The 23876-nt window shown below is 40.7% G+C and overlaps 2 protein-coding genes across 3 annotated transcripts in view; one reads left to right on the top strand and one right to left on the bottom strand.

Moving 5' to 3' along the window:
• Positions 1–18148, top strand: part of LOC115477917 (myosin heavy chain, non-muscle-like) — a 172094-nt gene extending 153946 nt beyond the window's left edge. Inside the window, exons 17-20 of the mRNA XM_030215053.1 lie at positions 9409–9511; positions 11275–11318; positions 11428–11587; positions 17176–18148. Of these exons, the coding sequence (XP_030070913.1) occupies positions 9409–9511; positions 11275–11318; positions 11428–11587; positions 17176–17198 (330 nt within the window). The 3' untranslated portion in view covers positions 17199–18148. The remainder of the gene's footprint in view (positions 1–9408; positions 9512–11274; positions 11319–11427; positions 11588–17175) is intronic.
• A 3670-nt stretch (positions 18149–21818) lies between these two features.
• Positions 21819–23876, bottom strand: part of JKAMP (JNK1/MAPK8 associated membrane protein) — a 30033-nt gene continuing 27975 nt past the window's right edge. For both annotated transcript variants that reach the window (XM_030213943.1, XM_030213942.1), the window contains 2 exons: positions 23671–23747; positions 21819–22685 (listed from right to left, as the gene is read on the bottom strand). In XM_030213943.1, coding sequence (XP_030069803.1) covers positions 22467–22685; positions 23671–23747 — 296 coding nt within the window. In that variant the 3' untranslated portion in view covers positions 21819–22466. The remainder of the gene's footprint in view (positions 22686–23670; positions 23748–23876) is intronic.

Below are 23876 nucleotides of genomic sequence, written 5' to 3'. Positions count from 1 at the left end.
CTGTCTGAGTGACCAACAGTGCACTCCTGGTCTGTATTTTTGATTAAAAGTAATTCTGTTTGTATGAAAATTATTTGGAATGTGGAAGAAGATAAGACACAGCTCTTAATTAATTTGGTATGTGCAGGAGGAGGTGGAGCATGTTTCGAGTTCAGGCTGGCCACATGGACAGAGAAACGTGACCACATTCCCACATTCTCAAGCATATTTTGTATGGCTTGTTTACAAAAACAGAGACATTCTCAAGCATTCTGTAATTTTCCATAACTCTGAAAATGAGTTCTAAGCCTAATAAAAAGGGAAATCTCTGCCAGTGAAATTGGGAGCTCGTCTGTGAGTAAATGTACATACTGCGCAGAGAACTGTATATCCTGGTCTAGAGACTCCTGGCTATCACTGTAAACGCCCCCCCCCCCCCCCCAGCTGATGACAAGAGCCTGGGTGTAGTGATACATGAGCAGTGATGTATGTATATTATGATGTATAGTTTATTATTGCTTCTTCTCCTGATCAAGAAACTCCTGGCTTTGCTTGTATGTATAATGCATGACCAGTGATGTTAATGATTGTTTCTTTTCAACTATAGATACAGTGGGGGAAATAAGTATTTGATCCCTTGCTGATTTTGTAAGTTTGCCCACTGACAAAGACATGAGCAGCCCATAATTGAAGGGTAGGTTATTGGTAACAGTGAGAGATAGCACATCACAAATTAAATCCGGAAAATCACATTGTGGAAAGTATATGAATTTATTTGCATTCTGCAGAGGGAAATAAGTATTTGATCCCCCACCAACCAGTAAGAGATCTGGCCCCTACAGACCAGGTAGATGCTCCAAATCAACTCGTTACCTGCATGACAGACAGCTGTCGGCAATGGTCACCTGTATGAAAGACACCTGTCCACAGACTCAGTGAATCAGTCAGACTCTAACCTCTACAAAATGGCCAAGAGCAAGGAGCTGTCTAAGGATGTCAGGGACAAGATCATACACCTGCACAAGGCTGGAATGGGCTACAAAACCATCAGTAAGACGCTGGGCGAGAAGGAGACAACTGTTGGTGCCATAGTAAGAAAATGGAAGAAGTACAAAATGACTGTCAATCGACAAAGATCTGGGGCTCCACGCAAAATCTCACCTCGTGGGGTATCCTTGATCATGAGGAAGGTTAGAAATCAGCCTACAACTACAAGGGGGGAACTTGTCAATGATCTCAAGGCAGCTGGGACCACTGTCACCACGAAAACCATTGGTAACACATTACGACATAACGGATTGCAATCCTGCAGTGCCCGCAAGGTCCCCCTGCTCCGGAAGGCACATGTGACGGCCCGTCTGAAGTTTGCCAGTGAACACCTGGATGATGCCGAGAGTGATTGGGAGAAGGTGCTGTGGTCAGATGAGACAAAAATTGAGCTCTTTGGCATGAACTCAACTCGCCGTGTTTGGAGGAAGAGAAATGCTGCCTATGACCCAAAGAACACCGTCCCCACTGTCAAGCATGGAGGTGGAAATGTTATGTTTTGGGGGTGTTTCTCTGCTAAGGGCACAGGACTACTTCACCGCATCAATGGGAGAATGGATGGGGCCATGTACCGTACAATTCTGAGTGACAACCTCCTTCCCTCCGCCAGGGCCTTAAAAATGGGTCGTGGCTGGGTCTTCCAGCATGACAATGACCCAAAACATACAGCCAAGGCAACAAAGGAGTGGCTCAGGAAGAAGCACATTAGGGTCATGGAGTGGCCTAGCCAGTCACCAGACCTTAATCCCATTGAAAACTTATGGAGGGAGCTGAAGCTGCGAGTTGCCAAGCGACAGCCCAGAACTCTTAATGATTTAGAGATGATCTGCAAAGAGGAGTGGACCAAAATTCCTCCTGACATGTGTGCAAACCTCATCATCAACTACAGAAGACGTCTGACCGCTGTGCTTGCCAACAAGGGTTTTGCCACCAAGTATTAGGTCTTGTTTGCCAGAGGGATCAAATACTTATTTCCCTCTGCAGAATGCAAATAAATTCATATACTTTCCACAATGTGATTTTCCGGATTTAATTTGTGATGTGCTATCTCTCACTGTTACCAATAACCTACCCTTCAATTATGGGCTGCTCATGTCTTTGTCAGTGGGCAAACTTACAAAATCAGCAAGGGATCAAATACTTATTTCCCCCACTGTAGGTATTATTTTTTCTCTTCAACTACATAGCTTAATCATTAGCTCGAAACCTTGGGGTCATCTTTGACTCTTCTCTCTCCTTCTCTGCTCATATCCAGCAGATTGCCAAGACCTGTCGTTTCTTTCTTTACAACATCCGTAAAATCCGCCCCTTTCTTTCCGAGCACTCTACCAAAACCCTCATCCACACCCTTGTCACCTCTCGTTTAGACTACTGCAATCTGCTTTTTGCTGGCCTCCCACTTAGTCACCTCTCCCCTCTCCAGTCGGTTCAAAACTCTGCTGCCCGTCTCATCTTCCGCCAGGGTCGCTTTACTCATACTACCCCTCTCCTCAAGACCCTTCACTGGCTCCCTATCCGTTTTCGCATCCTGTTCAAACTTCTTCTACTAACCTATAAATATACTCACTCTGCTGCTCCCCAGTATCTCTCCACACTCGTCCTTCCCTACACCCCTTCCCGTGCACTCCGCTCCATGGATAAATCCTTCTTATCTGTTCCCTTCTCCACTACTGCCAACTCCAGACTTCGCGCCTTCTGTCTCGCTGCACCCTACGCCTGGAATAAACTTCCTGAGCCCCTACGTCTTGCCCCATCCTTGGCCATCTTTAAATCTAGACTGAAAGCCCACCTCTTTAACATTGCTTTTGACTCGTAACCACTCGCCTCCACCTACCCTCCTCTCTTCCTTCCCGTTCACATTAATTGATTTGATTTGCTACTTTATTTATTTTTTGTCTATTAGATTGTAAGCTCTTTGAGCAGGGACTGTCTTTCTTCTATGTTTGCGCTGCGTATGCCTTGTAGCGCTATAGAAATGCTAAATAGTAGTAGTAGTAGTAGTAGTATATATCTTAATCATTGTGTATCTTAGACAATAATGACTTATACACGCTCCGTTTGAAATGAACCTCCAATAAAAGTCTCATTTACCTAATACAAATCCAAACGAATCCACAGTAATTGCTGAGTAGTCTGTGTTAGTGCTGTGTTAGGCAGGCTGTGAAACCAGAGCAGTACAATTATACAGATCGTACAGTTCTATGCACAGTGCATTATGTACCCCAGATGCAGGTACGTGCCAAAACCTAGTTGTGTCAGGTCATATCAATAAACAGGTTCCAATAATGTGGCTCCTGTGATATCTTTGTCTCCTTTGGTCCATTTCTGCCTTTTCTTCTCCTACATGGGACAGTGGGGTTCTGCTGTTCTTTTGTGTTTTGTTTGTTTTTCATATTTGCTCCATAATGTATTGTGTTTAGGTTAGATTCTTACATTTAAAATCCTCAATTAAGAGCAGAAACACGGAACTACTCAGGTACTGCTATATTGGATGAACTTGCTCCATTAAGTCAAAAGAAAGTGAAAAAGAAAACCATAAATTATTAACCTGAGTCCTTAGCACTGCTAAAAAGGCAATAGAAAGTTTGAAAGAATTTGGAAAAGAAACAAAGACCATCAATCATATACTAATTGAAGACAATAAATTAGCAATAACTCAAGCAGTTAGGAGTCACCGACCAAGAAAGGGGTCTCTGCGTCGTTGTTGATGATACATTGAAACCCTCTGCTCAGTGTTGTCACAAGTGTGGCTGTGACCCCTCCCAGACTTACCTTATTTCTGGTGGTCAGCTTCTTAGCTGGCTTCTGTTTCTTCTTTCTGTCCTTTCTGAGCTAGCTCTGTGCTGGCTGCTTCCAGCAGCATGACTCTAATTGCTTCACTATACTGCACCTGTGTGTGTTGCCTGACAGAGGGTTAGCTCTGTCTCTCGGTGCTGGCTGCTTCCAGCAGCATGACTCTAATTGCTTCACTATACTGCACCTGTGTGTGTTGCCTAACAGAGGGTTAGCTGTCTCTCGGTGCTGGCTGCTTCCAGCAGCATGACTCTAATTGCTTCACTATACTGCAGCTGTGTGGGTTAAGCCTCTCTCTCTGTGTTTCAGTATGCTGGCTGCCTGTGCCTGATAGCTGTGACATCATCAGGCAGGACCTTGATAAGGAAGTGGTGTTCTTCCCTTCAGGGCCTTTGCAACGTTTGTGTTTGCGTCTTGCTTTATGTCCAGGTTAGGGTTAGTGCAGTGTGCACTTTTGACTTGTGTTTAGCTTCCCTGCATTTCCCTTGTGGATCCCCTGCTTTCCCTTTTAGTGCTAGGAGCACTTCTATTGTTTAGTGCTTAGGAGCACTACTGTAGTTTGGTGCTCAGGAGCACCTTTGTTAGTTTAGTGCTGTAGAGCACTGCTGTAGCTTGGTGCTTAGGAGCACCTGTGTTAGTCTATGTGTTTAGCTTCCCTGCCTTTTCCTTGTGGATCCCCTGCTTTCCCTTTTAGTGCTAGGAGCACTTCTGTTGTTTAGTGCTTAGGAGCACTTCTGGTAGGTTGGTGCTTAGGAGCACTTCTGTTGGTTTACTGTTAGGAGCACTTCTGTTGGCTTACTGTTAGGAGCACTTCTGTTAGTGTAGCGCTTAGGAGCACCCCTGTTAGTTCAGTACCTAGGAGCACTCCTGTTTCAAGCTTGTTCTAGTATCCTGGTCCCTGTGTTATCCTGTATCCGGTAAGTCCTGCCGGCCGCTTGAACCCAGGGGCTCAACTCCTGGGGGGGGGGGGGGTGGTCAGTGGCTAAGTGCAGGTGAAGCTGTGTGGACCAGTCCGGTGTGCTCCAGTCCGGTGTGTCCCAGTCCAGTATGGGCCAGTCCAGTGTACTCCAGTCCTGTGTGTTCCAGTCCATTGTGTTCCAGTCGTTCCAGTCTGGTGTACTCCAGTCCAGTGGGTTCCGGCCCAGTGTGTTCCGGTTCGGTGTGTTCCAGTCCAGTGTGGACCAGTCCAGTGTCCTCCAGTCCAGGGGGTTCCAGTCCATTTCTTCCAGCTCACTGGGCGGTGCCTGCAGTCCTTGCCTGTGCTGGTGTGTTAGCCCAATGTTGGTTGGTGGGTTTTGCCTGTTGCTGTCGCTCCTCGTCAGCAGCCCAAGGGCTCACGTTTGCTCCAGAGCCCATCCCCGCGGGCTCTGAACCTGAGAACCTGACAAGTGTGCTGCGGTGGCTAAGAAAGCAAATAGAATGTTAGGTATTATTAGGAAAGGAATGGAAAACAAAAATGAGGATGTTATAATGCCTTTGTATCGGTCCATGGTGCGACCGCACCTCGAATATTGTGTTCAATTCTGGTCGCCGCATCTCAAAAAAGATATAGTGGAATTAGAAAAGGTACAGAGAACGGCAACGAAAATGATAAAGGGGATGGGACGACTTCCCTATGAGGAAAGCTAAAGCGGCTAGGGCTCTTCAGCTTGGAGAAAAGATGGCTGAGGGGAGATGTGATAGAGGTCTATAAAATTATGAATGGAGTGGAGTGGAATGGGTAGACGTGAATTGATTGTTTACTCTTTCCAAAAATACCAGGACTAGGGGGCACACAATGAAGCTACACAGTAGTAAATTTAGTACAAATCTGAGAAAATATTTCTTGGCCTTGGCCACTCGGATCATAAGTACATAAGTAATGCCATACTGGGAAAAGACCAAGGGTCCATCGAGCCCAGCATCTTGTCCACGACAGCGGCCAATCCAGGCCAAGGGCACCTGGCAAGCTTCCCAAACGTACAAACATTCTATACATGTTATTCCTGGGATTTGGGATTTTTCCAAGTCTGTTTAGTAGCGGTTTATGGACTTGTCATTTAGGAAACCGTCCAACCCCTTTTTAAACTCTGCTAAGCTAACCGCCTTCACCACATTTTCCGGCAATGAATTCCAGAGTTTAATTACACGTTGGGTGAAGAAAACTTTCTCCGATTTGTTTTAAATTTACTACGCTGTAGTTTAATCGCATGCCCCCTAGTCCTAGTATTTTTGGAAAGCGTGAACAGACGCTTCACATCCACCTGTTCCACTCCACTCATTATTTTATATACCTCTATCATGTCTCCCCTCAGCCGTCTCTTCTCCAAGCTGAATAGCCCTAGCCTCCTTAGTCTTTCTTCATAGGGAAGTCGTCCCATCCCCGCTATCATTTTAGTCGCCCTTCGCTGCACCGTTAGATTGTAAGCTCTCTTGAGCAGGGACTGTCCCTCCCCGTGTTTAAACTTGTACAGCGCTGCGTAACCCTGGCAGCGCTATAGAAATGCTAAGTAGTAGTAGGTGGCTGGGGCAGGTGTCCAGTTTACAATGGGTATTGGAGAACCTATAGGTCGCCTGTGTGACTGATTCAATGGTGAGGAGAGCAAATTTTGTCCAGGTATGGTCTGCTGGGTATTCTCCAGAGATTGGGTCCATGCCATCAGTGAAGTTTTCGATGTCGGTATTGTGCTGAGGAAGTCTGTTGCATAGTTTTGTTATTTTTTCGTTGAAGAATTTAACAAGTTTGTCAGCGGATGGGATGTCTGTGTTGGTTGTGGTCATTGGAGTGGTGTCTAGTAGTTTACTAAGGTGCGTTAGTGTTTCTAACGCACCTTTAAAGTTAAGGCGCATTAAATGCTAATGTGCCTATACATTTCTATGGACGCATTAGTGTTTAATGCGTGTAAACCATTTACGCGCGTTTAAAATGCTAACATGCCTATAGTGCACCTTAATAAACATAGGCAATAATATGGTCTACACTGAGGAGTGGTATCTGATGAGATAAATCTTTAAAGAATTGAGGGCAATCCAAATTGGGACCATAAACATTAATAAAGGCATAAGATAAATTACGAATTTTTACCCATCTACCTTCAGAATCTGTGTAATGGTTTAAAATAGTATAGTGAAGATTTTTGGCCAATGGAATAGCAATGCCATTTTTCCTTTTAATCCCAGGGGGGGAAAGACATGTATTAAACCATTTAGATTTTAATTTAACAGATTCTGCAGAAAATAAGCGTCTCTTGTAAGAAAGCCACAGATGCGGAAATATATCCTAAATTAAAACGAGTAATAGTAGTATTGCACCAAAATTACAAGCAAAAGGCATGCAGTGTATATATTTTGACAGGAACATAAGAACAGAACAATTATGGAAAAAAGAAAAAATGCTATAATATTAAAAAATCTCCCTTAGGAGCCCTTTGGAGGAGAGAGGGAGAATGGAGATGAAAAAGAAGCAAAATCTCCTCACCTTCCCTGTAAATAATAGACTGTATTGAACATAACATTTATCTAGTAATGTCAAATCTATTGTTTATACTCAATAATAAGGAAAATATATTTGCAAAAATACTAATAGCATACCAAAGAATATAAATGAGTGGAATAGAGATATTAGCATGCATTAGTAAGCAAAGGGTACATATGCAGGATCATGTATAAAGTCCTTTATAATGTGGTAATTTGTAGCAGTTCTTTTATACAATAATTCACGTAGAGGTATGCATAATGATTTATTCTTGTTCAGATATGTATTTTTCCAGTAGCGCCCTATTAGTATAAGATTTGTTGCATTATGGTGAGTTATTTTCATTCAATCAGGAATGAGTAATCCAAAACGTGTGTTTAAGGCCTTCAGATGGGGTCTTAAACTGAGAATTTTTTTGCGGATGTTCACAGTATTTTTAGTAAAGTGTGGAAGAAAATGTAGTTGGTGACCATTCTATTTAATATCGTGCTGTGTTTTGGCTACTTGCAAAATTTAAACAACTTGTGGGAATCTCAGAATTTTCATAAGAGGCCGCGGTGTTTTCCCGCCATTGAATGAACCCGATGGGACTCTATGGGCTCTTTCTATCTCGAAGGGATATTGAAACAAGAGTCTAAAACGTTTTGGTATGAATTCTTCAAGAAATGTAATTGGATTCTCACATTCCAATTTTTCTGGGAGACCAAGCACGTGAATATTGTTGCGATGCTGTCTGTTCCCTGCATCTTCTATGGCGAGTTGAATTTCTTGCATCACCTTGGAAGCTCGCTGAAACACAAGGACCTGGTCTTCCACGAGTTACCCACTGTTCCAACTGCTCAATTCTACCTTCAAATGCTTCAAGACGAGTATTTATTTGGGCAACATCCGATTTTTTGTATTTTACATCAGAGGAATTCTCAGAAAGCATACCAGCAATGGAGTTTAATTGCTCCATTATTACCATGCGTGAATTGGTGTTGTCCGATTTATCTCTTGTAGTTTTGTCTGGTGATGGAGGGTCCTTTTTCGTTTGCTTAGAGCTGGAGCCCATGACAAATGCTGCTTCAATTTTAGTTTGCTTACTAGCAGCCATAAACTACAAAAAGAAGAATTATAGTTGGTGAGTTTTCCTTTCAAAATAAAATGTTGAAAAATGATTTTTAATCCAGGGAAGTGAGGAGCCTCTTAATCATGCGTTCATTCAGTTGCCGCTCTCTAGCGCCGCCCCTGCCCCCCCCCCCCCCCCCAAGAAAGACTAATATAATAAACCTGGTGGACAACAATAAGTATCTTAAATGGGATCTGGTACATCACTGGAATCCAGTACTCAATTTGAAAAAGAGGAGTAACATGATCAAATTTCTTTTTACAAAACAACAGCTTGATGGATGTGTTTTCAGTCATTTGTAATCTCCTTAACTGAGAAACAGTTAAACCGTGATACAAAAGATACAGTAATCGAATTGAGTGACTCAGTAAGAAAAATGTGAATGTTTTAAGTGGCCCAAGCAAAACCTAGACCTGAATCCAATAGAGAATCTGTGGCAAGACTTGAAGACTGGAAGTCTGCAGATCTTCCCCAGGAAGCTTAAAAGAACTTGAGCTATTCCACCAAGAAGAACAGGGAAAAACTTCACAATCCTGCTGTGCGGCGTTCATAGACACTTACCTTAAATGAATCTTGGCTGTTGTTATAGCAAAGAGCTTCCACCAAGTATAGAGTCAGGGGAGTATGAGAATCATGCATTCAAGACACTTTGTTTTCTTATTGATTGCTTTTTGAATATTTCTATAATTGTTCTTTCACATTGAAATTATAATGTATGTTGTGTAGATCAGTGAGGCAAAGTCCACATTAATGCATTTTGAACTGTATTTTTTTTTAGAGAACAGAATGTTGTGAAGACTTTTTCAAGGCACTTTATATGGATAAGATTTAATTGTATCTGTAAAATAAAAGTTTAAAAGAATTGCAAGAAGTTCCAGAAAAAATTAGAGAAATCTGCTTTCTGGGACATGTGTGCATCTGTGTTGCTTCATATGCATGAATCTGAAGAAACTTCTGTATGTGCCTTCCCTTTATGCATCATGTACAAAAGTGTTTTAAGTACTTGCAATGATTCCTTTGTCAGTGCAGTGTACAGATGAGAGAGAACATTTCAGAAGAATTCAAGGAAGCTAAAAGACACATGACAGCAATTACAAAAATTCAGAAGGAACTGAAAACCTTTAGTGGTGAGTGTTAAGTGATGTGTGGTATTTTCTGGAAATGTTGAGGGTCAATATTCAAAGTGATTTAAATGGCCAGAAATGGTTCCTGACCATTTAAGTTGCTTATCTGTGGCTAACTGGACATATTCAGTGGCACTTAACTGTATAGGGCTAGATTCTGTATATGATGCCTAAAATATTCTGTATATGATGCCTATAAACCACACATAAAAGTTGGGCGCAGTTTATAGAATAGCGCTTATGCCCAGGAATTGTGCCTAAGTTTAGGCACAGCCATTTGCATCAAGTGAAACATAGGCAGTTCGTTGCTCCTAAATTGGGTGATTATCCCCCTTATTCTATAACTATGTGCGTAAGTTCTAGGAACGTTCTCAATCCGTCCATTTCCACGCCCCCTTTTTGGACTCATGTAAAATTTAGGTATTTGACTGCTAATTAAGTCCAATTAGTGCTAATAATGGCTTATTAGGATGCCAATTAGCACTAATTAGCTTGTTATTCAGTTAAGTTGCACACACAAATTGGGCGTGCGCCCAAATTTGCACATGAAACTTAAAGTGATATATGTAGAGAGAGAGAGAATCCAGGGAATAGTTCTGCTGAAAATGTCCGGTTAGCGCCCAAGCTAAAACTGGCTATGTTCAGGGCATTCCAAGGGTGGAGTCAGCTCTTGGCCAGTTAAGTGCTGAATATCGCACTTAGGGGCCCTTTTACAAAGCCGTGGGAGGGCTAACGCATGGGTAGTGTGTACCAAATTGTCACTACCACCTGGGTAGCATGTGTTCCCAGCAGTAATTCTGAGTTTGGCACGCACCAAATCCCACGGTAGAAAATATTTTTCTATTTTCTACCATGGGAGGGCATTCCCATCGGTAATTGGCAGCGCGGCCACATTGGCATACGCTGCATGGTTACTGCGTGGGTAGCACATGAGCCCTTACTGCTATGTCAATGGCTGGCGGTAAGGGCTCAGGTTGTAAATAGGCACACGCTAGTTTTAATTTTTGCACACACACCCATTTCCCAGGCCACTAAAAAAATGGCCTTTTTCCCAGCCACGAAAAAAGTGGCCCAGTAAGTGACAAAAAGATACACCCACACTACTGTAGGCCACTTTTTACTGCAGCTTTGTAAAGGGACCCCTTAAGGAGTCTTTTACTGAAGATTAGCTCATGATATCTGCCACAGGACCCATTTTATTCCTATGGGCCCTGATGCAGATAATATGCATTAATCTTTAGTGTAAAACAAAAAAAAACCTCAACCAGCTATGTTTTTGCCACCTTCGTATACCCAGAAATTCAGTGCCAGAGCCCGAACATGGCCCAGCTTTGAATTTCTGGGATAACACCAACAGTGGTCAGCAACATCCTGACCACTGCCAGCTGAATATCTACCCTATTATATTTATCTTGCATTTCAAGAAAAATAATCTTATGGTGATGAAGATTGAAAGGAACACTATGGTGTTTTAAAATGCTGGTTGTATTCACATTAATATAGTTCTCAAAATGAAAACATTCCATATACAACTGGCAAAATACTGTATTACTAAGTAGATAATATTCAGACTTCATAACAGGCAATCCTTTAATCCAGCTATGTGGCAGACTTTTATGGACCAAGAGATTCTGAACTAGTTAATTTTATTGACAGATTGATTTTTCTGGTAGAAAGTCACACTGTGCAGCATGAATGTGGCTGGACAAAATATCTGAATGGCTATATATTTTAACTATGATTTATTGATGCTGATTTTTTTTTAGAATGTCTCCTGCTTGGGTGGGAAGAGGACCGTGCTGTCCATAAGGTAAGCTGTATTGCCTGGCTTCAGAAAAATAGCATCATTATTAAATATTAAAGGTGAAATGTAAGCATGAAATTATAAAATGTTGACTTTATCCATTTGCTGCTTGTAGGATTTTTCAGAGCGTGACCAGGAGACATTAGATGCAATGAAAGAACTAATAAGAAACATTCAGGAACGAAAGGAGAAGATTGGAGATTTTAGTGATAAAATGCAGGAAAAATGTGATAGACTGAGCTCAGTTTTAGAAAGAAAAGCAAACATTAAGCTGGGTATGTCACAATGCTTTCTCTTACTTTGTATTTGTCTCTTTCTGAACTTGCATAGAGCATAATTAGAACTTCTTTAGGACATAACATTGCAGCTAAAGGACCTGCCATGTCAGGTCAGTAGGCAACCATTTTTGTTGCCATGCTCCCAACTCTAATTTCAGCTAAATGAAGGAAAAATATCTTAAAATGGTTCCTCTTCTTCAGTATTCTTAAAAGTCTTTTAACTTTTATGGAAACACTACTGAAAAAAGCAACTAAAAAAACTGCTCACACATACCCCCTAATTCTATAAAAGTCGCCCAAAATTGCATGCGCAAATTTGGGCCTGCGCCCAATTTACGTGCATAAATTAAATAACAAGCTAATTAGTGCCAATTATTGGCTTCTTAACAAGCAATTATTGGTACTCATTAAATTTATTTGAATTTGATGCTCAATTTGAAAAAGGGGGTATGGAAATAGAGTCATGGGCAGAACGGGGGCATTCCTAAAATTAACACGCATTTTTATAGAATGACAGGGCTGTGCACCTAATGAAGGTGCATACATTTGCACCATGTTTCAGTTGGTGCAAATGGCTGCACCTAAAGTTAGGTGCGATTCCTGAGTGTAAGTGCTATTCTATAAATCGTGCCTAACTTTATGTTAAAGTTTCTTTATTCAGTTTTCAAAAGAACCAACAGTAAATGGGCAATTCAGTCTCTAATACACCATAAATCCTGCCTACTTTTAAGCACAGCTTATAGAATAGTGCTGTTTTCAGTGCTGATTTTTTTTTTACATCATATATAGAATCTAGCCCATAGCTTGTACATTAAAGCCTTTTAGCATGCAGGTGAGAACTTGTTCTGAATTGGGCATGCATGCAAAGTATGTAGATAGGATGTTGTTGCCGATTGGCTAATATCACTTTGTTCATAAAGAATCTCACGTTACTAAAGCCAATAAAACTCTGGCTCTGGGTTGATGGTAAATATTTTCAGCATAATACATTTTAACACACAGAGGAGACCCCCCCCCCCCCAGAGTCCGACCAAATTTCAGTTTCAGATTTGGCACTCAGACCAAAATCTGGGTTCAGGTTTCAGCCAAAAATGCCTGTGCATTTTCAGCTGAAACCCAAAAATCACTCTCCCTCCACCCCCAACCCACAAATAGGCCCTCTTTGGGTCTACCTTAAGAAGGCCTGGTGGTCTAGTGGTGTCTTTAGGGGCAGGAATGAACCTACTTGTTCCTGACCTCAGCTGCTGCTCTGTTGCAATGGTTGCAAGACTTCCCACAGCAGCCTTGCAAGTCTGCTGCCGAAGGTCCTGGAAGCAATTTTGTGATTCAAACTAACATGGACAGGAGCGAGTGGGGGCTGGACATTTTGGTGGACCTCTATTCCTGGGAGTAAGACCAGAAGAAGGATCAAATTTGGAGGGGAGGAGGAGGGGACCTGATATCCCCTTAAGCTGGTCCTGGCTGAATATTAACTGGGCTCTGCATAACTCTCTGGAGCTAGCATATGTCCAGTGAGAGCCAAGTATTCGATGCTGGTTCCCAGACATGGCCCAGCATTGAATATCTGGGCTAATGTAGCCGGTGATGGTCAGCATTTTTTTAAAAACGCTGACAGCTGCTAGCTGAATATTGACAACTGCATCCTAAAACAATTGATTATTCTACTAGAAGTATTGTTTATATCTTTGATAGGCAAAAACTTTATTTTTTCTTTAACAATTTTGTTTTCAGCAAGCTAATATGGTATTCTTTCTGCTTTTGTCACATTTTTAGAGTTTCTGCATGCTTTTTCTTCCATAAAATAAATGTGAATTTTCGTTAAATAACATCAACCTAGGGATCACCTTTAGTCCATAACTTTTCAGCACACCTTGGGATCTTTGTTACTTTACAAGTTTGGTAAGGATAGCACAAATCATAAGTAATTCCAGGGTAGCAAAATATGTGTAAGTTAGACTATACCCAAAAGTTTTAGAAGCCAGGAAATTTTATAAAGAAAAAATGAATATATATATATTTTTTTATGCTTTGTTTCTTGACTTTTAAAACAAATAGGAGGAAATATTTTTTAGCTCAAAAAATAGTTAAGTTCTGGAACTCTTGCCAGAAGGTGTAGTAAAAGCAGTTAGCATATCTGGGTTTTAAAAAGTCTTGGACAACTTCCTGAAGGAAATGTCCACAGTTTGCTATGAAGACAGACATGGGGATGCAATTGCTTGCTCTGGGGTTGGTAGCATGGAATGCTGCTACTATTTTGGTTTCTGCCAGGTACTTGTGAACTGGACTGGCCACTGTTAGAAACAGGATACTGGGTTAGATGAACCACTGGTCTGACCCAGTATGGCTATTCTGAGGGACCAGTCTACTAAAAATGCTGGCCCCCCTCCTACATTCCAATGGCTTGATTTTGTGCGTTGTTTTTTTTTAACTGGCCTAAAAAGGTAAACGCAGAATGCACAAAACCTTGTTCAAAATGGTATTTTCTAAAAAGAAAAGATAGACTTTTTTTTGAAAATGGTTATATTTGCTATTCGGATATGAGACGTTTAGCACAAAATGTCCAAAGTCCAACAGACATCATAGTGAAAATGCCCCTTCATGTAAGTTTGTAAGTCTAAGTGCTTTTAAAATATACCTCCAAATGTACTTAGCACCTTCTAAGTTCAGTATACACATTTCCCATAAATAAATGGTCTAACTACTGCTACCCATCTGAACAGAAGATGTGCAAGGACTTTGATATTATCATGAATTTAAAGATTTAAGGACTTGAAAGACACTCTCTGCATGAAAGACGCCTTTGCATAAGGAAAGTGGATGACAATCCTGGATCATAAAGGACATGTAAAGATTCAGATCACAGGAGGGAAGTGTTGTGATTCTTAAGGTGGTCCCATAAAAAAGAGTTTTGCTTACCACAGTACAGCTGAGGGTGGTAAGCTGCTCAGATGTGTTTTATGGCAGCTAGTTATTGATGTATTAGTGGGAATAGGTATATGGAAGAGTGTGTGAATGCAGTTGAATGATCTGGGGTATTTAAGTATTTGTTAAACGGATTAAAATATTTGAAAATAAAGGAGAATTTGTATTATAACTGTTTGGTCTGATATAGGTATCTATTAAATTACAGTTATTTTAGAGATTAAACCTAGGTGTATATATAGGTGTATAAATAAAAACTGAAGATTCATGTAGACATCCACAAGTGCTGTACATGATACATAGTCGAGTTCAGGTTACTTGGCAGTGTGAATACATCTCATGATGAAATGTTTTGTTCTTCAATACGGCTCTCCATAAATATGTGTTAAGAAACATGTGAATCCAATGCAATGGTCCACATAAAACCCTCTACCTTTACATTCCATTGTAATGCTCCTGAAAGTGGAGGTGTGCTGTGGGCACTACACCTCATGTTATGAACATAGGGCTAAATGTTATTTAAATCTGAATGCAGTAGTCTGGAAACTTGATATGACCTATGACTTTAACAATACTCAGTGACCCCAAATATAGATTTTGATTACCATAGCCTGGGTTTGATTTAATGCACAGGCAATCTAAGCGCATACCTAGGGCCCTGTCAGCTATTCTACGGATTCAGGAGGCTGGGGTTTCAAAATGTCTGTTATGTTTTCAGGACTGCAGAAAAAAGTGGTTTGTGTTAATGTCCAGACCTTAGGATATCCATTGTGTCTGAAAAATGGCCAGAGTTTAGACTTCTCTCTGTTTAATCTTGGTCCGTGCTTGAGTGAGCTTTCCCTGGCAGCTTCAATTATCACTAGCAGCATCATCAAGCCAGTCAGTACTAAGACTGTGAATAAGAACCAGTCAATGGGAAGAGACTGAGGGCATGAGCTTTGAAAGGCAGCTCCAGCCAAGGGAGGGAGGATGTAAGCCAGGGGCAGATCTGTGCTCTACCAAATTGCTGAACTTGGGATGAGGAGAGAACTGAGCTCTGCAAGACAGCCTCTTAGCCATTGGCTCCAAGAAGTGACCTGGGAGGGGTGAGATAATGTGACATACTAATGGGCAGAGCAGGTTGGAGGAGGAACTCACTGAATGTACACAAGAGCATTCGGTACTAACACACCACAAGTGCATACGGACAATGTTCTATAAAAAGACTTTCCATGTGAAAATGTGGGCTGGAAAAGTCCAGAAGGCTACCAATACAAATGTACCCATGTGTGTATTAAGTGAAGGGAAGTTTTTAGCCCGTGGAAATTACTCAGGGTACCATTTAATTACCTTGGCAAATTTGTTTGAAAACTGCCTTAATGCTGCCTTCACTCTATTTGTATTATTTCAGAAGCATTAAAAAAAAAAAGTGGACCGTACAGTTAAGTGGGCAAAATGATCAAATATACCCCTTTAAACTTGCATGCCAAAGGTGGTGCTTACTTATATGGGTACCGTGGATAGGCATTGGTGGGGGGTATGGTTCAGATGGAGTTGCAATGTATATGCATATTTTATAAAAGACACTTGTACATGCATTGACACTTTAAGTATAAATTGTGCATGAGCCATTGTGTACTTCTGGGCTTATAAGCACACAGACAACATACTTTTGTCAAACAGGTGCCTTTTTGGGCTTTTCACATAGGTACTCTATTATACATGTGCAGAACCATACAGTATAGAATATTAATAGAGAGGAGCTAAGTATGAGAAGTTCCATTTTGCATAGGATGCCTAGGTAGGAACTGGTATGTCCAGGTCAAGATGTTCACAGTTCTCCAAATATTTTCTAAAAGGCTCTGCTGAACACTGAGCCTTTTTACAAAATAGGATGCTGGCAAACTTATTTGCCAAAACATACCGTAGAAACATCAATTTCACAAACCTACAGATTCTAAAAAAAAGCATCATCACTCATAGTTTAACATGTGTAAGTTCCAGCAGCTACATGTGTAAATCACCAATCTTGCAACACGCACACATATTTGCCAACACTTCTACATGTAAATGCGGATTCATAAAACTACACATCCAAGAGTTGCCAATTAAGGAGCTAAGGGTCCTGTTTACTAAGCTATGCTGTAGGCGTGCTAGCGTTTTTAGCATGCACTAATGCTAGAAACACCCATATGGTGTCTCTAGCATTAGCATGCATGAAAAACACTAGCACACCTTAGTAAACAGGGCCCTAAGTGACATGATACTACTTTTGAATTTTTGAGGTAGTATTCAACAACTCAAAGATTAGCACAGTTGCCCCTTCAATCACTAGTAGAAAACTCAGGCCCAAAGGAGCAAGCAACTGACATGTAAACCTGTCTCGGAGCAGGCGTAAATGGCAACAGGGACATTTTGAAAAATATATATGTACTTCCCTTTAGAAAATGAGAAATATGTATATTTTTCTAGACCACCCTTAACTCATCCCCTTTGAATCTGTGCATCCTTGACAATTTTGCACATTAAATAACCACATTCTAAGACCTGCATTTACATGTGTATGCAATATATACATGTAAGTGCTGCTATAAACATAGAATTGCTACACAAAGCTTACTTGTTCATTTTAATATGATATAGTTTAATGTTTACAAATTCTTTATTTTTATTTTATGGTACAGAAATAACAGATGAAGCTCAGTGAAATCAACACATCTTGCTGAAAGACTACGATTTTCAGGACATATTTAAAGTGGAGACACTGGAAATGCATGATAAGACTATGGCTCTAAAGAAACAAGTTCATAACTTAGGTATAAACATAGAAAAAAAGGTTGGGTTTAGAGCTGTTCTGTCAGGGCATTAGGTTATAATTAGGTATTTGGCAACTTTATTTTTTTGAAAGGAAAAATCTTGTAAGATTACTGTAATGCTCTGTCTAGTAACCTTCCTAGAAAGTCTGCAGCTGGTACAGAATGCAGGAATTTAGACAAGCGCTGATCTGGACACGCAGAAGAGGATTATTCCAATGCTAGAATTATTACACTGGTAACAGCTAAGTTCAATCCACGGTTCCTTTCATAATTTATGAAGGCTGTAAGAGGAAATAATGCACTAACATAGGGAGACAAAAAAAACTAAGATGTGAAGAATTTTGCAAATGGTGCTTTGCACCCTAAAAACAAACACAGAGAACTCAGAACCTCACGAACGCAAGCAAAGAAAAAAACAAAAAAGTGAGGTACTGAAAAAAATGAGGAAGTCCAAGCACAATAATATAGGGCTTCTTTATTGCTTCCAGACTACTACAGTCCTATAGTCAAAGGACATAACATAGCCGTGTTTCAGTTGGTGTGCCTTGACATAAACAGTACAATGAAAATAGCAAAGAAGGAAGAAACAATACCATTCACATTGAAGTGAACGAGGAGGTGCAATACAAACGTTGAACCAACTGGCAGCGTTCCGCATGCAAACATTGTCAGTCAGTTCAATATTTGTATAGCACCGCTTTTGCGCTAGCATAATAATGTCTGCACCTTAAAACTACACTATGAGGTGTATTTTCAGAGCACAGCCATACAAAGTTACATGCAGGTATATTTTCAAAGCACTTAGGAGTCCTTTTACAAAAGTGTGCTAGCGTTTTTAGCATGTGCTAATCATTAGCACACACTAAAACTGCTAATGCAGCTTTGTAAAAGATGCCCTTAGGGGCCATTTTCCTAAGCCGCGTAAGCATCTACGTGCACCAAAATGCAGTTACCGCCTGACTACGGTGTGGTTTTTGCAGTAATTTCATTTTGACGCGTATCCGATACGTGCATCTGAAAAAATCTTTTATTTTCAGTTGCATGTAATGGACGTGCGCCAAGTGGCATTTGGTACGTGTAGGTCATTACCGCCCGGTTACCGCATGAGTCTTTACCACTAGGTCAATGGCCGGTGGTAAGGTCTGAAACCCAAAATGGATGCGTGGCAATTTTCATTTTGCCGCGCGTCCATTTTCAGCCAAAAAAAAGCCTTTTTAGGCGTGCTAAAAAAATGGATCAGCGCGCACCCAAAACCCACGCCTATACTACCGGCAAGCCATTTTTCAGCGTGCCTTAGTAAAAGGACCCCTTAGACTTACAAAATTCCATAGTAACCATGGCACTTTGTAAGTGTGCTTTGAAAATACACCTCTGTCTTCAGAATTTGTGCTAGTATTTTATAAAGACACAGGCATATAATGTCTTTGTAAAATTGGGCCAAATAAGCACCTTCTTGCCCTCTACACCTTGGCACCCTGTTTTAAAATTATCCCCAAAAAGTCACATTTTGTCCCAGGGGATGTGAATTTGATAAAAAGGTGAACACATTTCCACCGTCAAAACACCCCTCCGAGCTCCAGGTCCCAAAGGTTAGTCAGGGCTCATATGTGACTTTGAGCTACTGTAAATGCCAACAAGTAGAAGTGCCAAGGTATACATATACTGCTGTTATAAAACATGGCTTACATGTATTCTTGGGAGGAATAACTGGAACGGACATCCTTTCTCTATGTTTAAAAACCTGTGTGCTGCCATCTGCACATACAGGTAGAACCTTTTCTGAAATTATCATACCTACTGTTTCATATATATATATGTCTGCTTGATATGTGTAAATGGCACCTAAGGTTTCTAAAATTGCCTACTGAATGGTGCACGATCCCTCTGAAAGACCAATTGAGTTCATTTTATTTGATCATGTATTAAAGGAGACACACTGATTACTAGGCAGTGTGCTTTTAGATTTGAAGAGTCACATTTATGGAAGCACTTGCCATTACAACCTAGGATAACATCTGACTATATGTACACTTTAGGAAGTTAGTTAAAACTATTCCATTTAAGGAAGCATTTAATGATCATAAAAGATTGTTACTTTGTTTTAGCTTTAGCTTATCAGATTCTATTTCTGTAATGTGTCTCTTGGGGGCAGTGTCTCCAAATGGGTTAATTAGCTTAACATTTGCTAATGGAGCTTTCCTTCTGAAGTTCATAAGTGTAATATGCATAGGCAGCATATCCAGCTGTGCTTGGACATTCTTTGTAATCAGGATGGCGGCATCCAATACAACTGGAACAATTTCTGTATCCCTTTACCACATTTTCTTAGTCTTAAATTGCATTGATTGGAGAAAAAAAGAAGATCCTCAAGTACCGCACTAATACTTTGATTAGTAGTGAATTCTTCTGCTTTTCTCCTTTACCTTACTGTCCTGTTTTCACCTATGGCATTACTAATATGTTTTAGTACGGCAACATCTGGATTGACATAGAATTTGAAGGCTATGGCTTTTTGAAATTTCATAGTTAATCTTTTGGTCAGTGGGTGGACTTATAAGGGGAATGACTTATTAGATTTGTTTCTGTATTAGTTCTTACGTTATATTATTGTACTTTATATTAAACGCTTTGTTGTGTTTGGTAAGTTTTAGTAATGTAGTAAGACAGCAGATAAAAGTTGAATGTATGTTTTTGTTAAATGTTTTATTGTCATAACAACTTGTTTGAATGACTTAATCGTATAGACCAGAGTGTGAAGTTATTTCATACAAAGTGTCTTCACACAAAAGAATGTGAAAAACACCACAGACTTTTGGCATTTCCATGCTTTTTGCATGAAGACCCTTTTATAAAATAACTCTGCAGATTTGCCTTTTGCCAGAAGTAAATGTTTGCATACCGAGTGCTACTTGCAAAAACATAATTGAGAATGTTTTTAAATGAGCTGCTATAATCCACTATTATGAAAAGCAGCTCCTTAAATTCAAAAAGCAGATAATTTTTCATCTCTCTCAAAACAAAGTTTGTGGCAAAAGATTTTTATGAAGTTAATTTGTATTTTAGCAAACGTTTGCTGAAAACAGATGGTAGCCCATAGAAATTTCAGTGGGTTAGTACATCATTCCCTTTGAGCATCTACTGACAAGCAAGAAATTTGCTAAATAAATGCAGGTGTGCAAAATTAAAAATGAAAAAGGCTAAAAAAAATGTTTTTTATTTGAGAATATATTGTTACAGCTATTAGAAAAATGTACACAATTACTTTTTCAGCTATATACATATTATAAAATAATAAATATTGCAATACCTATTAACATGGTCCATCAAATAATCTCTTCTTAAAGAATCCAAATTCAAAAACATTTCATGGAAGGGAGAAAGTCATGTAAGGATGGAGAAAATGACTATGTGGTAGAATTCTGAGGATTAACGTAACCGCCACAATCATGTATATTATATTGTAGATACAGCCATTTTGAGTGTATGCAAGTCATTGATTTTTGCAAACATTCAACAATGCCTTACCCTTCACTTTATGCTGTGTTGTTTTGTACTTAAGTTTTCAGAAGGAAGACTAAAGTTCAATCACATCCAAGACAATAAGGCTTGTTGTGCAAAAATTTACAACACAGACAACCCCACAGATTTGAAACTATTGTTGTGATTAGTAAAAAAAAAAGCTGTCAAGCCAGTTATATTTTCCCTAGAACCCCCCCTCCCCCCCCCAAAAAAAAAATACTTTTTCTACTAATGTTCTGCAGCACTTCCTGTCCATCCCTTTCCCTTCCCTCTACTGCCACCACCACACTCCCTCTTTCTGAGCCAAAGGGAACCAGCATCCGGCATTTATCCACAGGGTGGCACTCAAGCACTGCTGCATCCTACTCCCCCTCTGAAAGGAAGTCCTGTGTTGGAGGAGGACTGGGAAATGGCAGCGCTCAAGCATGCACCTATACTTAAAGACAATACTGGCACTTAATCCACTTGTCCCTTCGATTCTAGAAGAGGGAGGGCAATGCAGGTCCAGTAGAAGGAAAGAAAGAGAAGAGAAGCTGGATAGTGGACATGGAGCGCAGGGGTTAAGGAAAGAAAGGGGAGATGCTGAACCATGGAGTGTGGTAGAATGGCGGGCATATGGCCAAGGTCTACCTATAGTGTCACACACACTTGGAATGGATGGGGGGAGTAAGCAGCACGCATTAACATGCGGTACCTACCTCAGGGGCCCTGTTACAGAGCAGCAGTAAACCCAACGTGGCCGCTGACAGTAATCCTGCCCCAAGTGCGCACAATTTCCCGGGGAAAAAGAAACCCCCCGCAAATGGCGATAACCGGGCATCGCTGCTCACTTAGTGCAGGAGCCCTTATCGCCACCGCAGTGGGTGGCAGTAAGCGCTCCCCATCACATGGCCACATGGTAAGAGTTCTCTTACTGCATGGCCATGTGTGTCTGGGGGCTTTTTACCTGCGGCGTGGTGCACAGGGAAAAACGGCCCCCACTGCTAGCGCAGGGCCCCTTTTCCTGCAGTCTGGTAAAAGGACCCCTAAAACCTTTCCTACATGGAAATGAAAACAAAAGATAAGATGTAGCTCTAATTAACTTTGTTTTATATTACTTTACTTTAATCATGTCTGGTATTTTGAACACTTTTTAAAATGAAATACTGAAAGTTTGAATTGTATTACATGAGCTGACAATTGTTTGCATTGCAGTACAGCAACAGTGATACTGAAATAAAAAGAGGCATGGCTTGAGAATATGGAGACCCATAGTCAGGTCTTCACTCTGGTAATAAGGGGCCGAGGCCTCTTCGTTTTCTTGGGTCTCAGGTTCCTGCTCAGACTACAAGCAGTTCAGAGTAGCATCCATTATACTTGCGTGTTTGTTTGTATAGAGTACCCAGATTTAGGCACCATACAAATGTCAAAATAAATTCTGCAGCAGCTCATAATAAACTGACCCAACAGAATTGACTTACAGACTAGTCAGAACATTACAAAGTGGATCACAGTTGTCAGTGATTTTCAATTTCCATCTTACAAGTTGTGACAGCATCTGTTTCAACAATAAGAAAAAGTAAAGAATATAGCAACTTGCTGAGTTATGCAGCTCATTTTACTGGCTGTGCTTTGTTGCACTGTTGAGAAGAGAGGTATATTTAATGTCCATTTGCTCCTTCTGAAAGGATTCTTGAAGGTTCAGTAAACTTGGCTGTAAGCAAGTAAAAGAGGGCAGGGGTGGGTACCAAGGCTAGGAGAGGCAAATCCCGTTCCAGTTTCTCCACTCGGGAAATGGAGATAATCCCATAAGCATGAAGCAACCAGTGGCTAAAGAGAACAATGAGCCTTTTCTTCCGTACAAGAAGATCCTTGAAGGACTTGAAAGGAAAAAGGAAAAAAAAAACCAGAATATACGTTAAAATGTGGGACTCCAAAACAACTATATTTAGAAATGATTTACAGTAAAACTGGTAAGCAGCAGCTGTCCTGAGAGACCCTAAGCCAATCAAATCCTGTTTTCAAGATATCCACATAAATATGCATAAAACATTTGTATGTACCACCTATATTAGACGCAACTTTATTATGAATATTAAATAAATAAAATTCATTTTGTTGGGATTTATTTACCACTTTTTTTTTTTTTTTTTTAAGAAATTCACCCAAGATGACTACAGCAAGAATAACCTGGACATAGGCCAGCAGTTCCCAAACTCTGTACTGTGGCACCCTGGTGCACTGCAACAAACTCACAGGGGAGCCACGGCATATGTTAAGACCCCCTACAAAATTGTGGCTGGCTGGCGGGGGATGCCCACCAGATGAAGAGGTAAGAGGCACAAGCTCCATGGTGCCTGAGCAGTGAGCCAATTGGCGGCATGCTCCAGCTGCTGACGCTGGCATTCCTTTGCATGCTTAGTTTGTGTTGAGCTCAGAATGCGTGGGAGTGCTGGTGTAGGTATTGGCAACAGAAGTATGCCGCTGATTTGCTCACTACCTAGGCAGATCTCTTCAGCTGGTGGGGCTTGGGCTTCCTCACCAGCAGAGGCAGGACTAACACTGTCGGATAGGGGTGGGCCTGAGAGGAAATATGTAGCCTAGGAGCTCAGGCAATAAGCAATTACAGCAGTAAAAAACATTCAAACAATAGTACACACTATATAATACAGTATGCTAATTATGGATATCCTGAAAATGACTGGCTTCACACCCCCCCCCCCCCCCCCACAACATTTTAGGAGCCACTGAAGTAAAGCAATATATATACGCAGATATAACAATAAGATGTGGTAGTTTGCAGTTATCTATTCACATTACCCAAGAAAATGCCATTAAAAATGAATTAAAAGGTGCTCGTCCTACCTCTATTTCAGAAGCAGACATGTACACAGCCAAAGTAACCAAAGATAATACAAGTATAATATATGGGAAGGCATAATCTGAAATTAAAGCATATCAAGATCTCAATTAATATGAGCAACTGTTCATACATTTATCTGGAGAGAATAGTATACACAAAGAGGGTAATTTTTAATAAGTTGTCCAGCAAGCCATTTTATAAAGGTAAC

The sequence above is a fragment of the Microcaecilia unicolor genome, chromosome 9 (assembly GCF_901765095.1).
Source record: "Microcaecilia unicolor chromosome 9, aMicUni1.1, whole genome shotgun sequence".
NCBI classification, from domain to species: Eukaryota; Metazoa; Chordata; class Amphibia; order Gymnophiona; family Siphonopidae; genus Microcaecilia; species Microcaecilia unicolor.
This window is presented reverse-complemented; position numbering and strand designations above follow the sequence as displayed.